Raw genomic sequence first — 24,263 nt, 5'->3', positions numbered from 1 at the left:
ATATTCATGGCATGTGTTAACAAAAGCACCTTAAAATTCAATTTGCATGGCCTAAAAGAGCTCAGCTTTAAAATGAGCATAAGATTAAAATAACACAGAGGTAGAGAAAAGGAGAAAAGCTCTTCATCATGGTTTTAGTCGTGCAGGACAGCCTCGGGGCAGCTTGTTCAAACGCTGAGTGTGGACGAAATATAGTTCTCTGCTGACTCTTAATCAGATTGCCTTCCTGACATCCGGCCGTGTTTGTTTCCCTACAATTTCATTTTCTGATCTGAATTGCACATTAACCTTTCCTCGGAGTTCTCGTTGAGCAAACGGTGACTGTTCTGTGTTGCGATCACGATTATGAATCAGAGAGGTGGAGGGCTGAATCTCGTCAGGTAGACTGCATTTCATCCAGTTTAACTGCATCTTCTGCTTCAGTCCATTCAAGTCAGTGCATGACAGGCCAATGCCACTGGTCACTTCCCTTCCCTCGTTTGAGTGAAATCGTGCCTAATTCAAGTATGAGTAACCTCCAAAGTATTGCAAATATTACTAAAACAAGGAAACAAATTAATAAGTGTAAAGACGAGTTCCTAATTCGTGGCCAAGATTACATTTTTGTCCGCATGTCTCCGTAGTTTTGCACCTATACTGCAACAGGTCTTTATAGCGATCCTGAGAGAAACGCTTCTTGAAAAACTGAAACGCAAAATTATTATTTCTTTTTTTTCTCTAAGCGTTCAAAAAGCCACAGGCTGATAACGCCTACTGGTCAGAAATGAACCTGTTATGGAAATTTGTAATTTTGTTAATGTGGCATTGATTGCATTAATCTAATTTAAGTATCTTTTTAACTTACAATGAATATGGTAGTATATAGTCCATAGGGACAATGAGTTATTTTATGAAACCTGTGCACATAACTGCTTTAGGTTGAAAAACAACATTTGAGGGGAAACTGTGTACCAGGAACAGACAGTTTTTGAGAGTAACCAGGGGTCTACGATGTAATGTGTATGAGATGTGCATGTGTTATGGGGTGATGTGCACTGAGCAACATGATTGGCTCAGAGGTCCTAACCTGTCCTTCAATGTATCTTTTACATTCTATAAAAAGTGGGCTGTGAGTCTGTGTGTTATCTCTTTGCACAGACTCAGAAGCTGTGTGTAAACCAGATCATTCTCTGCAGAGAATTAAAGCAATACAAAGACAAAACTCTGTGTGGTTTTTCATTCTCAGTCTCTACAAATTGTTGTTGAATTAGAATTTCCACAACAAACCAAAACTCAGCTCAAGCATGTATGAAAACAATTGCGAATTCTTTAACTGAAGGTTTCATCTATTAACTGAAAACTACCAAATCTTATAATACTATTAAATATGAAGTGTCTGTATAATGTGTGTTGTTTGATTAATTTGTTGAACTTGTTTTGTTTGTTTAATGGAAAGCTTGTTAATTAGGCTAACAAGGCTGTGTTATTAAAACGAATTTATCAAATTAATCAGAAGTCATTAAAACCACTGGTTCACAAGGGCTCTGCTGAAATCACGTGACTTTGGCGTTCTGAATCAATAGTTCGAAACAAATGATTCGCAAGAGATTCGAAGCTTCACGGAGCAGTTTCGATTCGAAAGCGCCCAGCACTTCTGTAAAGGTGCGATTGCAAACAGACACACCACAAACCCATTCATGTCCAGAGTGCGTGTTTAATGTCATTTGGTTGTTTTTCTCCGTCCAAACAGAGAGACACGATGCTGGCAGACGTGAACAGCGTGTTTGGCAGACGTTCCTCGATGACAGATGGTCAACAGCATCTTCTAGAAACATGATCGAGTATCCCTTTTATTTAAACACCATTATGATTCTAAACAGATCGTTTTATAGAGATGCTGAGAAGTAGTAATCTATAAAATTCCATTTTTAATCTGACATAAGGATACAGTATAATGCAGATGATATTTCTCTTTTTGTAAAAAATGTCACCTTTCTAAATATTTTTTTTTTTTTGCTGACTTCAAACAAGACACATGAATATAAATATGAGATCTGGTATGAAAAAGCCATGTTTTGACAAATAATTCATCTATACAGGTGTTTGTGCATTACATGCACAAATTAAACACCACACACATACACTTCTTGGGGAATGCAATGACAATCAGACGTTTAACAAATTACTGCCTAAATTAGAACTACAGTAAAGACAGAACACTCCTGTCTGACTTCTCAAATGTCTACAAGGTACATATATAGAAATGTGTCAAAGGTATGAACTGTGGTAGTTAGAAAATTCAATGTTTGGCTCGCTGGAGGGAGTCTTCCATGAAGGACAGTCAGCTGTGGTGTGTCTACCTTTTATAGACTCCCAATTTTAAATTGGATTTTTATTCAAACTTGATCTTTTTGATTTGGCCTCATGACAGATTATGATTAGGCACAGACACACATTTGCACTGTTACCATGGATACCGTTTTGCAAGATGATGGTCAGATAGATATATCCCATAATTAAATGTTCAGAACATCAGCATTATAACGGTATTTTAAGTGCTAAAAACAATCTCTGAAGTACACCAGTGATGGAGTTAGTGTAAAGTGTTTAGAATAAACATTGATGTTTGTCTTGGGTTCAGACGCAAGCATACATGTGCACACACACACACACACACAGGGTTCCAGTCTTCAGTGTGTCGTCTTCTTAGGAGACTTTCCAAATTTGGCATCCAGTCCAAGGCCTGAAAGACAGAGAACAGTCATGGTTGAGCTCATTATATATCCGTTCACTACCCTCATACAGCTCTGGACTGATTATTAGTACAGCTCAATATAGAACTAATTACCTTTAATGAGCTCAGAAGTACATGACTACCGTATTTTCTGGACTATAAGTCGCACTTTTTTCATAGTTTGGCTGGTCCTGCGACTTATTTTAATTTTATTTTTACAAAATTAATTTGACATGAACCAAGAGAAATTAACCAAGAGAAAACATTACCGTCTCCAGCCGCCAGAGGGCACTCTAATGCTGCTCAGTGCTCCTGTAGTCTACACTGAAGACATAGAGCGCCCTCTCGTGGCTGTAGATCGTAATGTTTTTTCTTGGTTCTAAAAAAATTCGACTTATAGTCCAGTGCGACTTATATATGGTTTTTTCCTCATCATGACGTATTTTTGGACTGATGCGACTTATACTCAGGTGCCACTTATAGTCCGAAAAATACGGGTAGTCAAAAATGTGGACATGCGTCTCTAAATGTGTCCGTTTCTAACGAACATTTTAATCCAAAACCTTATGCTCAAAAGCTGCAAATAAAGTCTGTAAACAAACTGTACCCACGTATAAACGTCTTTAACTGTATTTCTTTTTTTCAGTTAACTAAAACATATTTTATATTGTTAAATTATATTACCATTCAAATGTTTGGGGTCAGTGATATTTTTTTCCTTTTAGAAATTAATACTTTTAATCAGAATTTAAGATTTATAAGGTGATAGGAAAGACATTTGTAATCTTACAAAATGTAAATTTTTGTAAAACTGTAAATGTAAAAATGTAAAACTTTCGATTCAAAGAATCCTGAAAAATGCATTACGTTTCCACAAAAATGTTAAGCAACACAGCTGTTTTCAACAATGATAAGTGTTTCTTGAGCAGAAAATGGGCATATTAAAATGATTTCTGAAGTATCATGTGACTTTGAAAACTGGAGTAGTGATGCTGGAAATTCAGCTTTGCATCACAGGAATAAATTATATTTTAAAATATAATAAAACCAATATTTCTGATGCAGGCTTGGTGAGCACAAGAGACTTTATTTGAATCGTAGTGCTTGTGTGTGGGTGTGCATTACAATATAAACATACATAATACAGTTTTGAGAACGCATCACTCACCGAGGAAGACGAGGATGGTCCCAAACCACTGCATAGTGCTGATGATGTTCCCAAACAGCAGCACAGACCCCAGGATGGTGAAGAACTTCCGTGTGGTTGTGATGATGGAACAGGTGAGCGGCCCGAAATACACCACGGTCATGAAGATGAACGTCTAGGTGAATTAAACCTTGGATTATCACCTCAGTGCTGGAGTCTTAATGAAAGATATATTATACAAACAAGAAACCCACCTGTCCGAGAGCGCTAGTGATGCCGAACAGGAGGATATTATAGATGATGCCGGGATAGCGGTCGGTGAATGACAGAAACTCCCACACCTCTCCTGTCCAAAGCACAACTACGCAGAAAGAAAGAGCCAGAGATCATTTTAGATTTAAACTTCTCTTGTTAGCTACAGTGATCACATTTTGCTTTTTTATAACCTCATTTAATAGTGTTTATTACGCCATAACAAGGCTGGCAAGTAACTTTACTCACATTTGGGCTTGGCAGAGCGTTAATTCTGGACTCTGTATTATTTCGCATTTGCATAGTTGAAAGAGAAACTTTACAAAAACTATTCATTATTTCTGCTAACTTCAGAGAGCACCACAGGACAGCTCTGGTTTCATAATGAGAGGTTTGGAAGGAAGGAAGTTTGCTGCATGTGTGGTGAGATTAAAGATTAAAAGTGAGGAACAGATGCCTTTCAGAGCTGAGGCAGACAGACTGAACAGCTGCTGGAGATCAGCGGGGTTGCTTCTGTCAGGCCTGAAATAATAACAGCGACACTAAACATAGAGCCAGAGCTCCCCCTGCTGGAGGAAAATACACTGGCAACGATGGAAATACTATTTAAAGCAACACTATCATTTTGGCGCTCTAGCGGTTAATGAACAGAACTGCACGCACGAATTTTCAGCATCATTACTCCAGTCTTCAGAGTCACATGATCCTTCATCCTAATATGACAAATAAAATGAAAATCCTAGTAATGCTCATTCAGTGCTCAATAAACATTACTTCTTATCATCATTATTAATGATAAGGAAATTAATGAAAACAGTGGTGTTGCTTAATTTTCTTAAGGAAAATATAAATGTTTTTAGGGTTTTTTAAGGGTTAGGATTAACAGAAAGTTCAAGAGAACAGCATTTACTTGAAATATATCAACATTTTGCAACATATTTATTGTCAATTTTGATTAGTTTAATGTATCATTGCTAAATAAAACTTAATAAAATTGTATTTTTTTTATCTTACTGCCCCAAAACCGTTTAACTATAGTGTACTGTAACCACAACACAGGAAGTGTGGAAGAGGAAGTTGTTTTTTAAATACTGAGTTTAACATCAGACACACCGTAAAATATCTTAATCTCATATACAGACGTCATGAGAAAAAAAAAGAATTTTCAAATATATAACCCAGATAGAAGAGTTAATAAATATTCAAGTGATAAACATTTATTCTTTCATCTTTAATAACCAGTACTTTCACTAACAGAGTGCCAGTGTTCCTATAATTTAATAGGTCTTTCTGTTTAATAACTCACGTATTCCTAGGACCAGTGTGGACCACATGTTGATGTTCAGCATCATGTGATTGGCTCCCGTCTGGTACCGTGCCCTCATGTGGTCCTGAGCTACACCGGTCAGCCCATCCAGAGTCAGAGACAGCAGCTATCGAACAAACACACACACACACACACATCAGATCAGCTTTAACCAGAGAACAACAAAAGGTATAGAAGTGAGAGAATGGAGGAAATTCAAAGAGTGACCAACCAGCAGCATCTCTCCAAAGCCAAATGTGTGTTCATCTGATGTGCTGGAGCCCTTGTTGGGTTTGTAGAGGAAGAGAGCGACCCCGGTGACGATTAGAAACACACACAGATACTTCGTCATGGGATATTTCTTCCTTAGGATTGTGACACCCAGAATCATCACTGTGGAGACAAGGGGACAAAAGCACAATGAGAAGACGTGACCAAGACCATCAATCTGCAGGCGTTTCTGTTGGGTGTTAAAAAAAGAAGGGCAAGAAAAGAGAAGAGTCTGCCATATGGCCAACAAACATGAGTCAAAAAATATGGCCATATGGGAATATATGCTCGCAGTTAGTCATTGAACAGTCTAAACAAAAATACATCCAGATGAGATATGAATAAAAACTACAGTGGCCAAAAAAATTATTTAAATACTTAATTGTATGGTGGGGGAGCAGGATGGCACGAAACCATTTTTTGGAAATTCACTTTTAAGATTTTTTTATAATGATTTATGAAGGCCATCTAAATGGATTTTTTTCTTATTGTAATTAATCTTTTATTATTTAGTGTTACTTAGGTGTCAAAAAAAAGTTAACAAGGGTCCAAAAAAATGTTGAGCCCACCGTTTAGTCTTTTATACACTAACATTCAGACATTTGAGGTTGGATTTCTAAAAAATGATCTTATCTATACGAAGCTTTTATTTATTTGATCAGAACATAGTAATATTGACAAATATTGTTAATATTTTTTTTAATAACTTTTCTAACTGAATATATTTTAAAATGATGACTGAATCTGAGTTTATTTACTCCAGTCTTCAGGTGCACCTGATGCTTCAAAATATCATTGTAATATTCGAATATCTCCAATATGCCTCTAAAAACTACTAATTATTTTTGTGAAATCTATGATGCAGCTTTTCTAGATTCTATGATAAACAGTAAAGTTGAAAAGAACAGCATTTCATTAAAAATGTAATTGTCTGTATGATTATAAATGTCTTGTGTGTCACTTGTGAGGTTTAATGCATATTTGCTAATGGAAAGTATTCATTTCTTAAAAAAAAAAAACAAGCTTGCTGACCTTAAACTTCTGAATCGTGGTGTATGCAGAAATTAAACTGTAAATCCTTATGTTTTTGATGTAAACTACAATCCAAGCCAAGCGTTTTGTGATTAAAACAGATAGAGATACCCACCTGGTATAGGTTTACAGGATTTCCCCAAAACCTAGAAAGAACAAAGACTCATGAGTGTGATGTTATGAGGAAGAGACTCCGACATTGGCGAGTAGAGATCTGTGCAGACCTGTGTGGGGTAGTTGACGTACTGCAGGGCCGAGTTACTGGACACCATGGCACCCAGGTAAGACAGAGAGCACATGCCATACAGCCAGCTTCTCGTGTGGTCCTGCTTCGAGCCCTCGAAAAACTGAATTACTACATACACAGAACAGAGAGCATGCTAAAATTACTTCTAATTCAGATTCTAAACACCTGCAGCAACATTTATGTGCCATAACATGAGACCACCCATTCAATGATCTCCACACATGCGATCAGGACATCTGTTTGACTCACAGAGTCTGGCGAAAGCAGCATTGATGATGCACTGGATGAAGACTAGTGTGGTGGCATAACGAAACTTCTCCTTCTTCCCCGCTTGACTGTAGTCTCCTCGCGTGCTGGATGAAACAGAAGACAGAGGCAGGGAATTATGGGATTGAAGGGAACAGCTGTGTGGAACAAGGAGACTTAATATGACCAACAGTGGCTGGGGAAGAAATTGTTGTTTAGAACAGCGACTAATTTTAGAGCTTGATAAAAATATTCTTCAGGATGCTGAAAGGTCAACTCATATGTGGGGGTTCAAAGCAGCATGTAGAGATGAAATGGTTAAAGTATAACGAATTGACTCTAGTGCAGTTTTTCTTGAACTTACTGAATAGACACCGGTGCATATTTAATATACACACTGCGTCATTCTAGATCCTTATAGTAATATATCATACTACAGTAATAATCGTACTAGTAAGATTTTCATTTGAACAATAATGTAGCCATTTCTCAAATAATAAAAAAAAAAAACTCTAACTAGTAAGATAACAAATGTTACTAGTAGCTAGCAACTGGGATCGACACGGCTGTCTGAATACTAGTGTTCCTAAATCTGGAATAAATCCTAGTATGAATACGCACTAGTAGCTAATGAATAATTACTAGTAAAATCAGTTCCAGCGACATACTAGTTTGAATTATTTGTGGAATTTCTGATTAGTATCTAATGAAGAGTTATTAACAAAATTGAAATAGACTCTTAGGTAACTTACTAGTAATTACAGTAATATTATAATATTTGGCTGTATGTCACATCACTCACTCATTATGCTAGTAGATACTAGCTATTTTAAAGCATTGGATCATAATCAGGGGTCAGTTGCATAAACTACTTAGACTAGTCTTAAACATTTTGTCATCTTATTGGTTTACTTCAAAACTGATAATAACTTTCTAAATTCAGTTACAGAAAAAAATAAGTTAGTTCAAATAAATATGTACAAATTACACTAAAAATACCTTTTTTGAGTTTGTGTGTATATATATATATATATATATATATATATATATATATATATATATATATATTTTTTTTCCACAATAGAAGCACCAGGGGTTCATATCAGCTTAGATAGAATTGGCTTATTTTACAAATATTGTTCTGTACAAAGACCCCCCTAGGAGTCAAAAGCTTGGGATAACAGAAACATATGCTAGAGCTGTCTTCATGTACTGAACAGAATGGAGATAGAGCCAACTCTCAAGGTGAAATAGCTGAAGAGTCGTTTCCACTCTCTCTAACGTTACTTACTACTGCAACCACAAAGAGAGAGTCATTTTGTTTGTGCCATAACAGCAACTAAGGATTCTTTCAAATGAATGAAATGTTAAAGGAGCAATAGTAAAATTAATGAAAAAATAAAACAAAAAAACATAAGTGCAATATCTGGTTAAATGAATCTATGTGTAGAACGCAATGCAGTGCTGTCTGGTAACGTTACTCACATTGTCTCCTGCAGTATCCCGTAGTAGAAGTAGCACACGAACACTCCGCAGAAACACACGATGAACCGGAGCCGCTCGTTCTGCCACAGAGACAGTCTGCTCGCTGCCTTCCCGGAGGCCATGCTCTCCTCCAGCAGTCTCGGTATGGACACGGACACCGCTCCGCTCCCCGTCCCCCGCGCTCCCGCGTCCCGATCCACTCTATCGGCGATGACCGGGAGCCCGGAAATGATGACGCGACTCTAGATCCCCCTCTTCTCTCTGCTCGGATGATGAGGCTCTCCTTCCTCTGATATATTACAGTCTGAGAGCGACTTACGGTTACAATGATATTACACTTCAGCTATAATAACCATGCGTTTATTTGCTTTCTGCAATTTACAGATCAGTGACGCTGGCTGTGTGCAAATAGCCGCATCCTGAACACGACGCGGCGTTGGTTTCCAGATACTCCGAGGAACCTCAAGCGTTTAAGTAATTCTCCGCTCGAGATGCTGAATTAACGGTCTGTTTTTAACATTTAACGAGGCTGCCTCTAATAAATGTTTTCATCTGACACGTCACATGACTCTAGAGGAGAAGGACCTGAGGAACTCCAGGTGCTCTCTGATGATGTGCCTGTAACTTTATCAGGATCCAAGAGAGAAATTCAACACAGAATGAGGCCAGGAACAGCTCGTTATTTGCTGAATCGCGTTGACTTCTCTCACAGCACAGGTTCTCGGCTCAGTCTGTGTTTCAGTACGCGGCTGGAGGTTTATTTAGGTATTAGATTCCAGTCTCTGTAAACAAATCTGGGGGGCCTTTCTTGAAAATAAACGTTTAGGATTTTTACGTAGCGGGATGTGTATTACTTGGATTGGTCCAAATAAGCAAAAGCTGACGACATGCAGCCAATCACGTGGCTGGGATCTTTAAGAGGGCGGGGCATAGAGTTCCTCCGCATGCATCACGTGTCCATCAGGATTCCAATTCCAAGAGTTAAATTAAATGTACACATATGAATGTACATTACAGTGTAACGATAGATAGATAGATAGACAGACAGACAGACAGACGCGAGACTTATGCTCAAGAATGCATAATTATTAAGCTGATATACAGAACAACAGGCACACTCTTATTTCTCTGCACTTCTCATTTATGTCAGCCAAAACTGAGTAACATAAATGTACAATATAGAGGACAAAAACAGGATTGGTGCACGGATGATGCCAAGACTGAGACACAATCCATGCAGATATATGGGATAATAACAGTGCTTCAAATGACAGCAAACAATCATTTGCTGGAAGTCTCATTCTTTATGATATGCACATATTGTACCTGAATGCAGTAAACTTGCTTGTGTCTTCTGTGAAGTGTTTGTAGAACCAGTTTGTGCTCAAATGAACACAGAGTAATCACACTAATCTTACTAATGGTAAGATTAGTAGTCAAGTCTGAAGTGAAATTCAGTAAAACATACAGCACGCAAATCAAGTGTGTAGCAAAATAAACCCTTGTTGGGGTCCCGTCGGTATTCTTGTCTTACACCAAATTTAAGTGTCAGCGGCCCACAATGCACAAAGACCTCAGAATAAACAAGTACTAATGGCCTCTTCCTTTCCCTCATTACGTTAAAACTGCAAACACAGTTTCTCTGGAGCGGTGAATCTCACAGAATCTATTAAGAAATTATCCCCATCATATTTCAATCCAAACTCAAAAGATAAAATAGAAAAGGTCTATCTTAGTACCTATTTTATACATAAACGTTTTTTTTTTGTTTTTACTTTAATACAGTAACAAAATAGGCCCCTTACTTATGATCCTTCCTATGATTATGACACAATAAAAATTTGTGGTGAAATATGATGGGACATTTTTGACAAGCTTTGTAAGATTATGGATAATAGCTTTTTGCTGAACATTTGGAGGCATTCATTAAACACCTTCATTTCAGAGCTGTACTTAATGTCTAAATGTATATATTTTTAAATACTGAACAGACATGCTGAGAGGATTCAAAAACACCGGCTGATGACAGACTCTCTGGTCTATTACTGCCTCTTTGTGCTAGTAAAAAAAAAAAAAAGTCCAGCATGCAGTAAAGACATGTGTCTGTGAATACTCGATTAAGAAACAGAGGTTTCTGAACCACAACTATAATATCATCACAGAGTGGGTCAGGCTTATAACGCACTTATAGTCTGTCTGATAGAAAAAATCTGTTCAGAATGACTCTTCGGACAGAGGTAAAAACATATTCATACACAGACGATAAACAGCCATCAGTATTGTTTTGTAGAAATTATAGAAATTATAGCAATAGGTAAATGCTATAATGGGAAACAAAATGATCACAAGTGCCAAGTGGAGTGTCCTGAGGTCAAAAGGTCGTCAACAAATCAGATCGGAGAGAGTCCACCGGAGTTTTAGATGAAGAAAAGTTCTCCATTGTCTTCTTCCATCATGATTTTTCCCCTCTCTGTGTCGATCAAAACAAGTCAGACACTGAGTGGATGGCACGAGCGGTTTCTTTTCTTTGAGACGCTCTGATGTCACAGTTACTGATGAGACGAAGGCACAACCATCTTTAGTTTTTCTTTTCTCGTCATGAATGTGCTCCATTCACATAGAGGTGCTGGTGGGGTCTGGGAGGGTACCGCTCAAATAACCACCCACGGCGTGTCCCGGTGTCTGGCAGGGGGCAGCACTCTGAGCCGAACAGCCAGTGACGGGTGAAACCGACAGGCCACGAAATAACAGGTCCATGGATGGCAGGAGGGGCTTGAGGAGACTGACAGGACAGAAGGCGGAGCCACCATGAGGTGTGAAGTTCACCTTGTTAGGGTCAGGACAGGAAGGCTGAAGAGGAACATTTCCATGACAGGGAAGGCTGGAAATAGGAGATTGATTGCATATTATAAATAAGCACTGCATATGTGTGTGTGTGTGTGTGTGTGTGTGTGTGTATATATATATATATATATACACACATACACACACACACACACACACGTCAGTAATATAATGCAATTTTTATTAACAAATATTTGGGGCTAAATGTGCCTAACTGGCATGAAAATCTCTATCATACACTTTCAGTTTTTGAATACTTTTCTTTTTTTGCTGATGAAGTCTTGCCATGCTTTGTGTACGCAGTCATGATTATAAAGCCTGTTCTTAACCTCTTCAGCTTTGCAGCATTCATACAGATCTTTTAACTGATTCTGGCATAGCGGGATTTAAAAGAGCACCCTACTCACATACAGTAGAGTAAATTGATAAAAATGGTCTCATTTAATAGAAACTATCCTAAATGCGAACACACGGGTGGAATAATGATTTTTTTTTTCATAATTTTATGATAAACACAAATAAAAAAATATCAATTTAGATTTTGTTTTATTAAGTTTTTATTTGAAAATCTGTTATTTAAGATCTGTATGGTTAATCTCCCTGCAGTGTCTTTTGATTCCACTAAGTGTCACTGAACAGGGAAAAAATAATTTTCTTTGTATAATAAAAAAAAAAAAAAAAAGGTTTTCCAATATTTAATAGAGGAGATACGTATAAGAATATACGTCCACTAGGGGTCTCTATTTTGCAAGATCAGGCACACCTGCATTTGAAAGAGTCCCAAACCCACATACATTGGGCTAATTTGATAAAAGTGGTCAAAGTTTTCACAAAATACCTTAAATTTTAATACATGAGTGGAATAATTCATAATTATTATTGCATTTGTTCACAATACAAAGTATCCCAACTCTGCATCGAGCTAACTGCTGGCGCTAGGGGGCGGTGCCCATTTATACATGATCTACATAAGCTTTCATTTGATATAGGTCTCATCTATGTTTGGCAAGTTTGAGCAGTATGAATATGAATATTATAAGGTCGATGTAACATAAATACAATAGTGATGGGGTGGACAAGAACGCTGAGGTTCTAAGGTTTCAGATGATATCATGTATGTCTAGTTTAGTACTCCACAGTGGGGTGGGGCTGGGGGCAGAGTTCAAGAGGTTAAACTCCAAACAACTGTTTAAGGACATTTACATGTGCAGACTTCAGACTTCCTTGATTTGCCATTTCTGGAAGTCTGACAACTCTCACACTTCACCCAGGGCTTGTACTAACCACTGCTAAACAGCTTACACTACACTGATATACAACCTAGAGAATACAGACAATGAAAAGAAAAATATCATCTTATTTATTTACTTCTTTTATTTTTTAAAAAGGCATAAGGGCATTTACAGGACAGAGAGTGCTAGAAAGTAGAGATTGATCAAATCATTCATTTAAATTAACTGCACAAATTGTTGATTAATTAGATGCACTGAAACCTTAATATTCAGAATAGTAGAGTTTGCATAAAAAAGGCCCAAGATCAAGATAATGTAAATGTATGGTCATTTTAAGAATACAGAATAGACTTGTATTATTTTCTTAATGCCATTAATAACACTACATTATTGTGTTAAACTGACATTCCTATTTAATATGTTTTAGAGGTCACACTTTTGTTTGGGGACAAATTCTCACTATTGACTACGACTTTTGCTTCAATCAGCTCCTAATGTGCTCCTTATTAATAGTTAGTAAGGTAGTTGTTACGTTTAGGTACGCGTAAGGATCTAAAATATGGTTATGCAGAATAAGGCATTAATATGTGCTTTATATATACTAATAAAATAGCCAATAAGCTAATAACATGCATGCTAATAAGCAGTCAGTTAGTAGAGAGAATTGGTCCCCAAACTAAAGAGTTAGTGTTTCCTATCCAACACATACAGCGGTGTGTGTTTGTGCTAAACTTACATGGCCTCCTCAGACACACGAACTCTCTCACAGCCCTCTGGAGGCTCTCTCTGAAAGACATACGTCTTGTTGGGACGAGGAGAAGATGATGGTGGCTCACAAATACATAGAGGAGGGGAGGAAGATGGACAGAGCGGCCCACACACAACCATATCTATACACAACACACACACACACAGATACAGACAGTCATCAGCCAGATACACATTACACAATTAACAGTTTCACACAGAACTTCCTGTCATGTGTTGATAAAATATGAATGATGTCCCTCAGACCAAGTTCAGTTTGTGCAATTTTTTCAATTGTTAGACTCAGAGCACATCCATCTTTGGCCGTCTTGTCTCAGTTTTACATGGAACATGAAGTATAGAGTTTATAAAGTCTGTTTCTGTGTTTCTACAGATACTGACCGGTGTCTGTGATGGGGCAGGGAGAGTGTGAGGGGGACAGCTGGGCAGGAGAAGGGTCGCTCTGGGAAGCGCTGCTGTACCTCTGAGCTGGGACAGGGGCTCTGTGACCATCTGGTACCTCAAGAATCTAAACACACACACAAAAAAAATTGAAAAAAATCACATGGGTTTCAGATGGTTCTGAACCTAACACAGTAGATACAGACAAACACACATACAAACAAATACACACTGACTTTGTGCTGTTCTTTTGTTGTTTCGGACACAAAGACTCCCTCCAGCTCCAGATTTAGTCCTTCAACACTGCGTCTCAGTCTGGGGGCCAATCGGCTCAGTGGAATAAGAGGCATCGTCTGCACACACACACACACACACATGACTCTCAATGAATCAATGATGACTTTAACTGAAAATGAAGTGTTTATTATTGTCCTTTTGCATTATCAACACTGTTTTCCTGTTTATTACTGTAAAACTGCTTCGACACAATATGTATTGTAAAAAACGCTATTAAAATAAAGGTGACTTGAATTGACTATCAGAGAGAAATACAAACATAGACCAATATGTGTACAAGTGCAAGCTGAAAGGAAAAAAAAGTGTGTGTGTATGAGATATATGGCAGTTGATTGTAACCTGAACACATATAATTGTCCTGCATGTGTGTAATATAATAAGCATGCATAGCATACAATGCACACAGATTTATGCATACTGTCACCTCTAAATATACTAGTGTACAAACAGAGGCTCATAACCAGCTTTATGTGTGAGCGCGTGTGTGTGTGTGTGTGGCTGTAGCTCACTGACACCATCTAAGTAAAGCTGCTCTGTTTTTAATTCTCTGTTGCTAGTGAGATGTGGGCCAATCTGAGAGGCTTATCTCATAATGACTGATCATAAACAAGCACAACCTTTCTAAATGCCCCCCACCTTTCTGTTGATGTCCCTGAGCCTCGCTACTGTAAACTAACAAGCTGGGCAAAAATAAACTGAGACATTGTTTAGAATTGTGGTTTGTGTTTCCATTCTTGTTTACCTGTGTACTTCCAGGCGTGCGTGTCTGGCTGCTGTGAACATGTTGGTGTGTGTGGTCACGGTCCATGGCAGGAGGTGCATGTCTGGAGCGTTTCTGCAAGGACTGACGGAGCTTAGCAACCTGAAGGAGAGAAATATGAGAGTTATATTATCAGATGTAAACTTATAAGGTGCAGAGAAGAGGGGAAACCTAACTGCAATGGCCTTTATGCTGACATGCAATAAAGGTTATATTTTTTGTTCAAGAGTAGAGTATTCTCTGTGGATATGCTTGTAAAAAGCAGCTGAGATACCAAAGAAATAAAATAGGTCTAGAATTGAAAATCGGTACAGAATGCTTCCTGAAAATGGGTGGCCCGGACTATTTTTTTTTAATACTTTATAAAAACATTTTTTTTTAAACTATGTAAAAGTACATTAGTAGAATGCTGCACAACAGACTAGATCTTAGAGAAGCCTTTGGGGGCCGACTGAGATGTTAATTTGTCCAAATACCCGAGAAATGAACTGGACCAAATATTCTGTTGGTCGAACATTTTATGATCCTGCACCTTCCACAGAAGACATAAAAAAAACATATAATTACATATAAATACATTTAGACAACTTAACTTAGTGATTGCTATTGGGATGTGAAGACACTTTTATCCAGCCTGACAAAAAGATTATATTTGAACCAAATCACATACTCTGCCTTTAAATCGATCAATAGTGACAATAAAGAGATTTCTAAAGTTACAAAAGATCTCGATTTCCAGTCAATGCTGTTCCTCAGAATTTACTTTTCATAATCATCCTGAAAAAAGATGGTTCCCACAAAAATATTAATCAGCACAGCTGTTTTCAACATTGATAAGAAATGTTTCTAGAGCACCAAAAAATCATATTAGAATGATTTCTGAAGGAATCATGTGACGCTGAAGACAGGAGTAATGACGCTGAAAATTCAGCTTTGCATCACAGGAATAAATGACCTTTTCATATATATTACAATAGAAAACAGTTATTTTAAATAAAGAACAAAATACGCAGCCTTGGTGAGCATAAGAGAAATCTTTCAAAAGACATTACAAAAATCTTACCAACACCAAACTTTTCTGAAGGGTAGTGTGTGTACATGAAAGCACAATTATTCTGTTGGAAATTTAATTTGAACTAGTTCAAGTTCAAACAACATTTTCCATCATCAATTACTTACCTCTCTGAGGTGTTCAGCGCTACCCCATGATGCCGAGCGCTTATGACCACCACCCCCTCTCCGCCCCCGTGTCTCCTCTATCCAGGAACTGGGAGTCTAAGAAAAGAAAGAAAACAAGCGTACATTTGACGTTATTTTAAAGTTACTAATTTACAAAAGCTCACGCCCACACTGGTTTCTCAGTGAGACATCAAAGCATCATTTCATTCAGGATAATCAGAACTGAACCTCCCCTCACTGAATACCATCTCTCAGACTTTACATAAACTAATCCAGCCTTTTCCCCCCAACACAACACCCACCCTCCTTTAAATGCTGCTCTTTCATGCACCAGTTCAAGATAAAGCATCCTTTCCTGAGAGCGACGTTGACATGTTTTTTCACAAATGGAACTGAAAGCTGCTTCCGCGCCTCACTAAATGTATTTGAATACGGAACAGAAAATGTGACACACCTGCAACACACAGACACGCCCAAACACACACACAGCTGTGCGTGAGGTGCATGATAGAAACCACTGACTCCGCTGCACCACGCTTTAAAGATGTAGAGGAAAAAACAGCATGTGTTTGTCCTCAAGTGCACTCACACAGACAGACACCAGCGTACCGTCATGATACCCCCGTCCTACCGTCCCAGGCCTCTGAGAAGACGTGGGAGCCCAGCTAGTGCACACTATATCACCGAACACCAACTGATTATTTTCCAAGTCACCCACAATCACCGAGCTCCATCTCAGAGGTTATCGTAACCCAAAAAGTGTCCTCCTTCGGTGTCTCTGTCCCTCTCTTCCTGTCCCTGCCGGAGGTCACGAATATCTTATGCGGTTGGGATGCTAATGCAACAAAATGTAGTTGAAGAGAGCCATATTAAAACATGTCATCACCCCCGGCCCCTGGGGTGCGAGATCAGGACTAACCGTGTCTGCTTAGTGGCTGGAAATTTCACATGGCCCAGTGGGGGCAGGGTTGTGGCTTGATTTAAATATAAATTCAGCCCTTATTCCTTTCTGCCTGGACACCCGCCTGACCGCCCGCCCACAGGCTCAGGCTGCCATGGGAATAGGCCTATAAACGGACATTGAGTCTGAGGGTCTGTATGCGCAGCACGCTAGATGCTGGCTAAAGTTTCAGAAGTCCCCTTCTGCACTCAAGTGGACCGGACGGGCGGTCAGATGACGGGGGGGTTGGGCAGACTGTCTTGAGACTGTACAATTGTTAACTGTTGTTGAATGTCCACTAGAAAGTGGGTTGCATTTGTTCATCAAGAAAGAAATGCATGATGCAACGTGAATATATGAAAGTAGGGGTGTGAGTGGGGGTTCTGCTTGAGCATTGTATGTATGTGTGTGTGGCAGGGGTTGAGGGGGACGGTCACTATGAAGGTCATGTTAAACAAAACCTTTTTTTGGGTGAACGGTTATCAGTGAAAGCATAGCAGATCACCTGCTGAGAGACACAGCCAAACTGGATGTAGCATCTATAAGGAAGCATCAACCATCTGAACAGACTCACAGAGCGCCGCTCTCTAATCAATAATAAATAAAACTACAACTTTCAGTTGTAGGGTTGTTTCCCAGGGGATTGCCAAGCGATTCAAAAACAAAAATCACAGCAAATCACAGCATCAACAGAGAGAGAATTTCTTTCACATGTAATCAAATGAAATAGTCTTCATGCTCATTACGGCTGCATTTACAGTGTTTGATCAAAAATACAATAGAACTGTTATATTGTAAATATTCTTACAATTTAAAATATCACTTTTTCTATTTGAATATATTTACACATAATATATTATAATATAAGATATTTAAAATTGTGCAGTTTATTCCTGTTATGGCAGAGCTGAAGTTTCAACATCATTACTCCAAGTCTTCATTCCAAACAATTGTGTTGCTTAATATTTTTGTTGAAACAGTGGGGGAAAAAAAATCTAAATCTTTTGTAACATCATCTTTTACTTTTGATCAATATAATACACCAATGTTAAATACAGGTATTCATTTCTTGCAGAAAATCTTGCGAATCGAATGAGAATCAAACTGTAACCAGAGAAAAACTAAACGGAATCAAGAGCTTGTGAACCTGAAGTAAATTAAGATGGATGGCTAGGATTGGAATGTCTTAGATACCCTTTTCTTTTTTTTGCTTTTTTTAATAATTCGTACTGACTGAGATATTCTCATGTCTGATTTCATAAATATAATAATATCACACAGACTCTCATAAATAAGCAGCATTGCACAAACATAATGTTTCTTACTGAATCAAATTATGTGAACAGTGCAAAACCTTTCCCAAACCGAGATGCTGAATCAAAACAAACAGCCCCAGCAGAAAGACTGTCACCTTTTGTGTTTGTCTGAATATAGCACACCCCGGCAGGCATGTTGGAGCAGTGCTCCAGGAACCCATATGGAACCCATTTGGAAAAAAACAATATGGCTGCCGTTCCAGGCTGAGTTTTCCTACACTCCTTCCATTACCAGCCAAACTCTCTCTCTCCCCAAAGCAAAGATCTTTCATTAACAACCGCTTGACTTCAGCTCTCTAAAACAAACACCGTGTCCCCTGGCCTTTTCAGAAATATACTTCACAAACAACACAAGTGTTAAAACAGCTGTGCATAATTCTATATGTGTATCATATAAAGAGATCAAACCAATGGTTTGTTTTATTCCCCACTGAGTAGTAAAGTCTCCACTCCACGTGGTCAGACAGGAACTCCTTTGTTTGCAATTAGTATCACAGACTGTGTTAAAGGAATAGGTCACCCAAAAATGAAAATTTGAGTGGGAAGGATCCCACCTGTGTGGCCTTGTCATTGACACAGGTAACCGGCTGACACTCTGGGTCTCTAGGCCAGGTGCCCTGAAGGTACGGTCCCACCAGAGTGTCCAGAGACAGTGTCCGTCGCAAGGTTGGCTTCGGCGGGCGACCCTTCGTCTTGTACTCGGCTACAAAGAGAGGAAAGGGAAAACAGAGAGAGAGAATGAAACTGTGAGATGTTTTTAAAATAATAAATGAAATTCAACCATAAAAAAGACACATAGCATGGAAAACTGAATGCCATTTAGAATGGATGCAATAAACTAGAAGTGAAACTTCTTTTTGATTCATTTGATTGCATATGAATACTGGATGCCCCTCACATGAATTAACATACTACTGTTTGAAATGTGTGCAGTAAAGCTGGAACTTTCAGATGCTTGTAAATGGCCCTGAAACACATTCCATGCACGAAAGACCCGTTATAAATAGACGCTGTTGTCGTAACGGATGCTGAACATCCTGGTGCTTCATCAACGTACTGCAGACAAGCTAGTTATCAGGCTCTTGCCCAAAATACTCCAGAGGATCATTTTCACATGTACACAAGATGGTTTTCTTTCTTCCGTGCACTGATCATGTCATAGGAACTAATAATGCTACACCTGATCTCGGACCCTGTCAGGTCCTTCCTGGGTCCACCTCCTCCTCCCAGCCCTGGGGTCTTTTCAGTGGGTTTGGGACACTTCTGATGGTGGAAGTTTACTGGTGGGTGTTAAACAAGGGACACTTGTGTAGTACAGAGACTATTTTCTCACTGAGTTTGAGGGTGTGGTGTAAAGCAGGTTGGGTGACTGTGTATGAGATTGTGACACTGTAAGGGTTGAGGTGTATGGTTTGTCTGATAAGGTGCAATGTGTAAAGGAGTCTCACGAACAACAAATTCAGGTCACATTTAACCCCAGCGTGTGTGTATATATGCATTTGTGTTTGTGTGTGTGTCTATTAGTGCTCTCAAATGATTAATCGCATCCAAAATAAGTTTTTGTTTACATAATATATGTGTATACGGTATATATTTATTTTGTATATAAATACACACAAATACAGTATATATTTTGAAAATATTTACAAGTATCTCCATATATATATATATTTATATTAATATAATTGATATTATATATATATATATATATATATATGTGTGTGTTAAATGTACAAACATAACATTTTTCTTAAATATATGCATGCATATTTGTGATTTTATATATACATAATAAATATACACAGTACACACAACAACTTATTTTGGATACGATTAATCGCGATTAATGTTTGTCAGCACTTAAATATATTAATTATTAATTTCAAATCAACAAAGTAAACAGTACAAAAATACTACTGTAATGTACAAATTAATTTTTAGGCATTAAATTGCAATTATTTTGCATTATTGTAATTAGAATGAGGTGGAATGTACTTAAAAAAAAAAAAAAAAAAGTCTTGATTTGCCCAAAAAACAAGTTTTGTTCTCTTTATGCAAAAGGAATTTGGGTTTAAACGTGACCAGGACATGTTCCTGACAGGCTTGATGAGATCATCTGTGTGTTTTTCTCCAACAGCTCGTGTATGAGTTTCACAGTCCTGGTGAAAACTGCCAAGGAGCTGCATAGTTCAAAATCATATCCTCCTTCTACAAGCATAGCGGGCAGGATATAAAAATACACAAACTGGCATATGGACTAAAGTTACACACAGCCAAACATGTTAACACTATGAACTAAAGCTCTGGCCACCGCTTGTGCTCCTTTCTGATTCCACAGAATATAAAAACACATGCCATGATATTGGGCCAAGTTCAGTGAAGGCTTAAAAAGACTAAGCTCATATATTTTTCTTTCAATAAACAGACTACTCATGATCAGACCAGGAAAAATAAATATGATCACTTTTTCAGCACTGATTTAAAACTGAGAATACTATACTCATATTGGTAGCTGAAAGTACTGCCAGTGAGTCTAAATGTTTAATTAACACGCAAGACGTGAGAAGGGATGTGTACAACTTCTTGAATGACTGCTGTTTTAGTTCTGTGGGAATTTGAGGAGATTAATACCTCGTTTTGTGTGGGTTGCACACATGACTTACTGAGCAAGAACACAAATGCTAAGAGACCAGAGGGATTTGCTGTTTACTGCCTTGGTAATTCACAATAAAAAACAGTGATTTAAGTCATTTTATCTCTGTTTGTAGACTGTCGTGTGGCAGAGCTACTCTTCTCCAGCAGCCTCGTGCATTGTGAAGATCTTGTTGCACTCAGAATCAAAGACCTTTTGTGATTCGCACATTGTCCTTAAACTAAAGACGGGACTTTTCAAAGTATTCTCACCTAGTTGAGGAAATCTGACAATACGCTGATGTAAAATACCCGAGACAGCCCGACACCTATGAAAAATGTCACACTAAGACCAAAGTTTACTAAAAACACAGAGCTATTGCTCAATATACACTAGAAAATGTTAATAAGTGTTTGTTAAAAGAAAATACAACTTCAGTTTTTCTAATTCAGAATTTCACGTTTACTCAGTGTGTTACTTGCTGTTTCTTTGTAACTGTTTATTAAACGTGTGGAGTGAAAATTGTTTGTAAAGCATTTTGTGTGTGTGTGTGTGTGTGTGTGTGTGTGTGTGTGTAGCTGTTATGCCAATCATTATAAAACAAGAGTTCACAATGTCCATCTAACTACTCTTGGAATCATATTAAAATGTATTAAATAATTCATATGCAATACATAAGTATACAACTCTGCCAATCAATAATAATCAAACTAAAGGATTTGAAACATAACCATTATAAAGTATGCAAATGCACTTTTTTACAAACACATGGTTTTATCGACTAAACTTAATATGCTACACTCAATTTTACACAAAATGTAACAGTGAGCACCTGCTTTATTTTTCTCCCCACCAAAGGGGCCTGAAAAAGGTTGGAGCCCCCTGACATACGATACTAAACCTGCAAATAAAATAGTTCTGTATAGTACAATGCTTTAGCAACACAAAACAATGCAATAACTGTTTCCAAATCTGACATCTTGGTGTATAACAGCAGGTCGCTGGAATGTGACAGTTGTTAAATTTGTTTTTCCTGATGCTGCCTGTAGATATTTATAATGAAGTAAAACAACACTGTACACACTGTTTATGTGCTGATCAAGCAAAAACAGTGATGAGAGCTGATAAAATATTGCACGCAAACAGTAACATCTGAAAAAAAAAAAAAGTGACTTGATAGGGCAGACCTGCTAGGTTTAATCAATCCCATGCCATGCTTTGTAACCATAATGGCCCCAAAACATGTAGGGAATAAGGTGGGGGTCGTTCAGTGCACTGAGAACAGTTCTGTTGCACCGAAGCAATGAAAAGTGCATCTGAACTGAAGGACTTCTGCAGACGATCCATTCACATAATCAATATTATCATTATACACAACACAGGAGAGAGTTCGAATTCTAAGCAGATTTAGAATGTACAGAAGAGTTGGCCATGTCAGTAAATCTACTCCACTGCATTATAAAGCGCTTTGGTGTGATTCATCTGGGGTTTTACCTGCTTTGTTGTCTCTGCAGCGCGGTGCTGCTCGGTTCTGGAGCTGAAACGGGACCGTGGCTCGGACAGGCTGCAGTCCTTGATTACTCACCCGGGCCATCCCACTCCGACACGACATTCCCACAGTCGCTTTGTGCTTTCAAAAGCCTTTAAAAAGTCCACCGACCTCGCAAACTCCAGCGTTCACCTACAGCTGATACCCCATCAAAGGTTTTCGTCCAACTTAGCCGTCAAAAATAAAAGTTTGTATGCAAATATTTTGATTTAGCACACTCGCTAGCTAGTCAGCTACTATCTTTTGTGATGATAGTGAAGTTGTCCCTAACTAATAACAAAATACGTTTTTTGTTTTCCTGTGTGAAATAGCATAGAAACTTTTATGCACCGTCCTTAAACGGTTTATTCCACCTGGCCTAGTAAACTTGTAGTTGAGGAGCAGAATACATTGTATGGGCTGCTGACAATTCTTCAAGTGCACAATCTGACAACAGACAACCTACTACACACTCGTGTCGGATTCAGAGTTCTGCACAGTGTCTAACACATGTTTCCACTCTGATTGGCTGCGAAAAAATACTACTCACACCCCATTGGTCGATGGCAGCATCGATCTATTAGGGGTGGGTCTCAAAGGCGACTCTCCCCGCCCACTTCATTACAATTCAAACTTTCCACAGAGTTCCACCATCAGCAGCGCAATGCGTGCCGTGATAGGTTAAAAGGTCTCCTGACTGAAAGAACATGTGGCTGTTGAGGCAGAACTGGAGTAAAATATTACAATTTAACTAGTAGTTAATAAAAAAAAAACAATTTTGATTTAACCAATATGCTTTTTGATGGGATATTAAAAGTGCCAAGCGTTGTTAAAGTGAATGTAAATATGATAGGAAATAAGTCGTGCACCAATATAGTTTTGTTTTTCCTTCAGTGGCTGATGGATAGATATAGGATACACTCATATGCTTACTCTCAAACTAATTTGTACATTCCTAAACCTCCCTCCCCCTATCAGTATGTTTTTTTTTTTTTTTTTTTAATAGTTGAAGTTTAATATGTGTTGCTTGAGGGAAACTTTGAAACATGTATGGCACTTATGCATGTATTCGGACAAACAGGTGGACGCTATTTCTGACCAAGCCTACTTCTGTGCCACCAAAATGACAAAATAGCCGTAACACAGTACTGTAGTGCATTCCTTCAATGTTTACAGATATGTACCCATGCAAGTATATGCTTGATATATATGCAGAAGAAGGGCGGGTGTTGACCACAAAGTGACAGATAAAATATTTCTTTGAAGTCAATATGAGTTGCCTTTTGCGACCGGTTTTATTTCCATAATATTCAGAGTGAAATGGGATAGTAAGTAAGAAAATGTAGTGCAGGGGTTAATTTTATCCATCAGAAACTGATTGCTGATTTCTTTTTCTTATGAGTAAAACAAACAGAAATTGTGTGTACCAACGTATTTGTATTATCATATGCTTATATTGCTTCAGATGTTTCTTCACATCAGATAATTCATTACCCTTCCTTATTTAGGAAACGTGGCAATATCTGTATGTAGCATAAGCCAATTCTAAGCAGATCTATCATGTGATTTTTCTGTCTGATCATTTCCTGCAAAGCAAAGCCATTTCAAGCAATCTGCACTGGACACAGAGTTGTCCCAGGAAGTGCTGCTATTGTTATGACTGCTGTTTGCCCTGAATCTATGCAAAG

At 38.2% G+C, this 24,263-nt stretch overlaps 2 protein-coding genes across 2 annotated transcripts; both read right to left on the bottom strand.

The window, feature by feature from the left end:
• Positions 1 to 1,887: 1,887 nt before the first annotated feature.
• On the bottom strand, positions 1,888 to 9,319 carry slc35b1 (solute carrier family 35 member B1). Its single transcript, XM_059553243.1, has 9 exons — positions 8,699 to 9,319; positions 7,217 to 7,320; positions 6,945 to 7,075; positions 6,836 to 6,866; positions 5,651 to 5,811; positions 5,419 to 5,545; positions 4,115 to 4,221; positions 3,882 to 4,035; positions 1,888 to 2,722 (listed from the first exon to the last, which is right to left on the bottom strand). Exons 1-9 carry the CDS (start codon positions 8,818 to 8,820, stop codon positions 2,670 to 2,672), a joined length of 990 nt encoding a protein of 329 aa, XP_059409226.1. The 5' UTR covers positions 8,821 to 9,319; the 3' UTR covers positions 1,888 to 2,669.
• Positions 9,320 to 10,455: 1,136 nt separating this feature from the next.
• fam117aa (family with sequence similarity 117 member Aa) lies at positions 10,456 to 23,054 on the bottom strand. The gene is made up of 8 exons (XM_059553235.1): positions 22,542 to 23,054; positions 18,970 to 19,118; positions 16,160 to 16,255; positions 14,963 to 15,082; positions 14,160 to 14,276; positions 13,924 to 14,050; positions 13,511 to 13,664; positions 10,456 to 11,579 (listed from the first exon to the last, which is right to left on the bottom strand). Exons 1-8 carry the CDS (start codon positions 22,657 to 22,659, stop codon positions 11,312 to 11,314), a joined length of 1,149 nt encoding a protein of 382 aa, XP_059409218.1. The 5' UTR covers positions 22,660 to 23,054; the 3' UTR covers positions 10,456 to 11,311.
• Between the last annotated feature and the right edge of the window lie 1,209 nt (positions 23,055 to 24,263).

Source organism: Carassius carassius, chromosome 1 (assembly GCF_963082965.1).
Source record: "Carassius carassius chromosome 1, fCarCar2.1, whole genome shotgun sequence".
NCBI classification, from domain to species: Eukaryota; Metazoa; Chordata; class Actinopteri; order Cypriniformes; family Cyprinidae; genus Carassius; species Carassius carassius.
This window is presented reverse-complemented; position numbering and strand designations above follow the sequence as displayed.

Excerpts from the sequence above, each read along its gene's own strand:
- fam117aa (XM_059553235.1), bottom strand. The coding sequence starts at position 22,659 with ATGTCGTGTCGGAGTGGGATGGCCCGGGTGAGTAATCAAGGACTGCAG. Across the intron at positions 19,119-22,541 it reads CTGCAGAGACAACAAAGCAG|CCGAGTACAAGACGAAGGGT; the intron begins GTAAAACCCCAG and ends CTCTCTTTGTAG. Across the intron at positions 14,277-14,962 it reads GCACGCCTGGAAGTACACAG|ACGATGCCTCTTATTCCACT; the intron begins GTAAACAAGAAT and ends GTGTGTGTGCAG.
- slc35b1 (XM_059553243.1), bottom strand. The coding sequence starts at position 8,820 with ATGGCCTCCGGGAAGGCAGCGAGCAGACTGTCTCTGTGGCAGAACGAG. Across the intron at positions 7,076-7,216 it reads TGCTGCTTTCGCCAGACTCT|TAATTCAGTTTTTCGAGGGC; the intron begins GTGAGTCAAACA and ends CTGTGTATGTAG. Across the intron at positions 2,723-3,881 it reads GACCATCCTCGTCTTCCTCG|GCCTTGGACTGGATGCCAAA; the intron begins GTGAGTGATGCG and ends TCTGTCTTTCAG.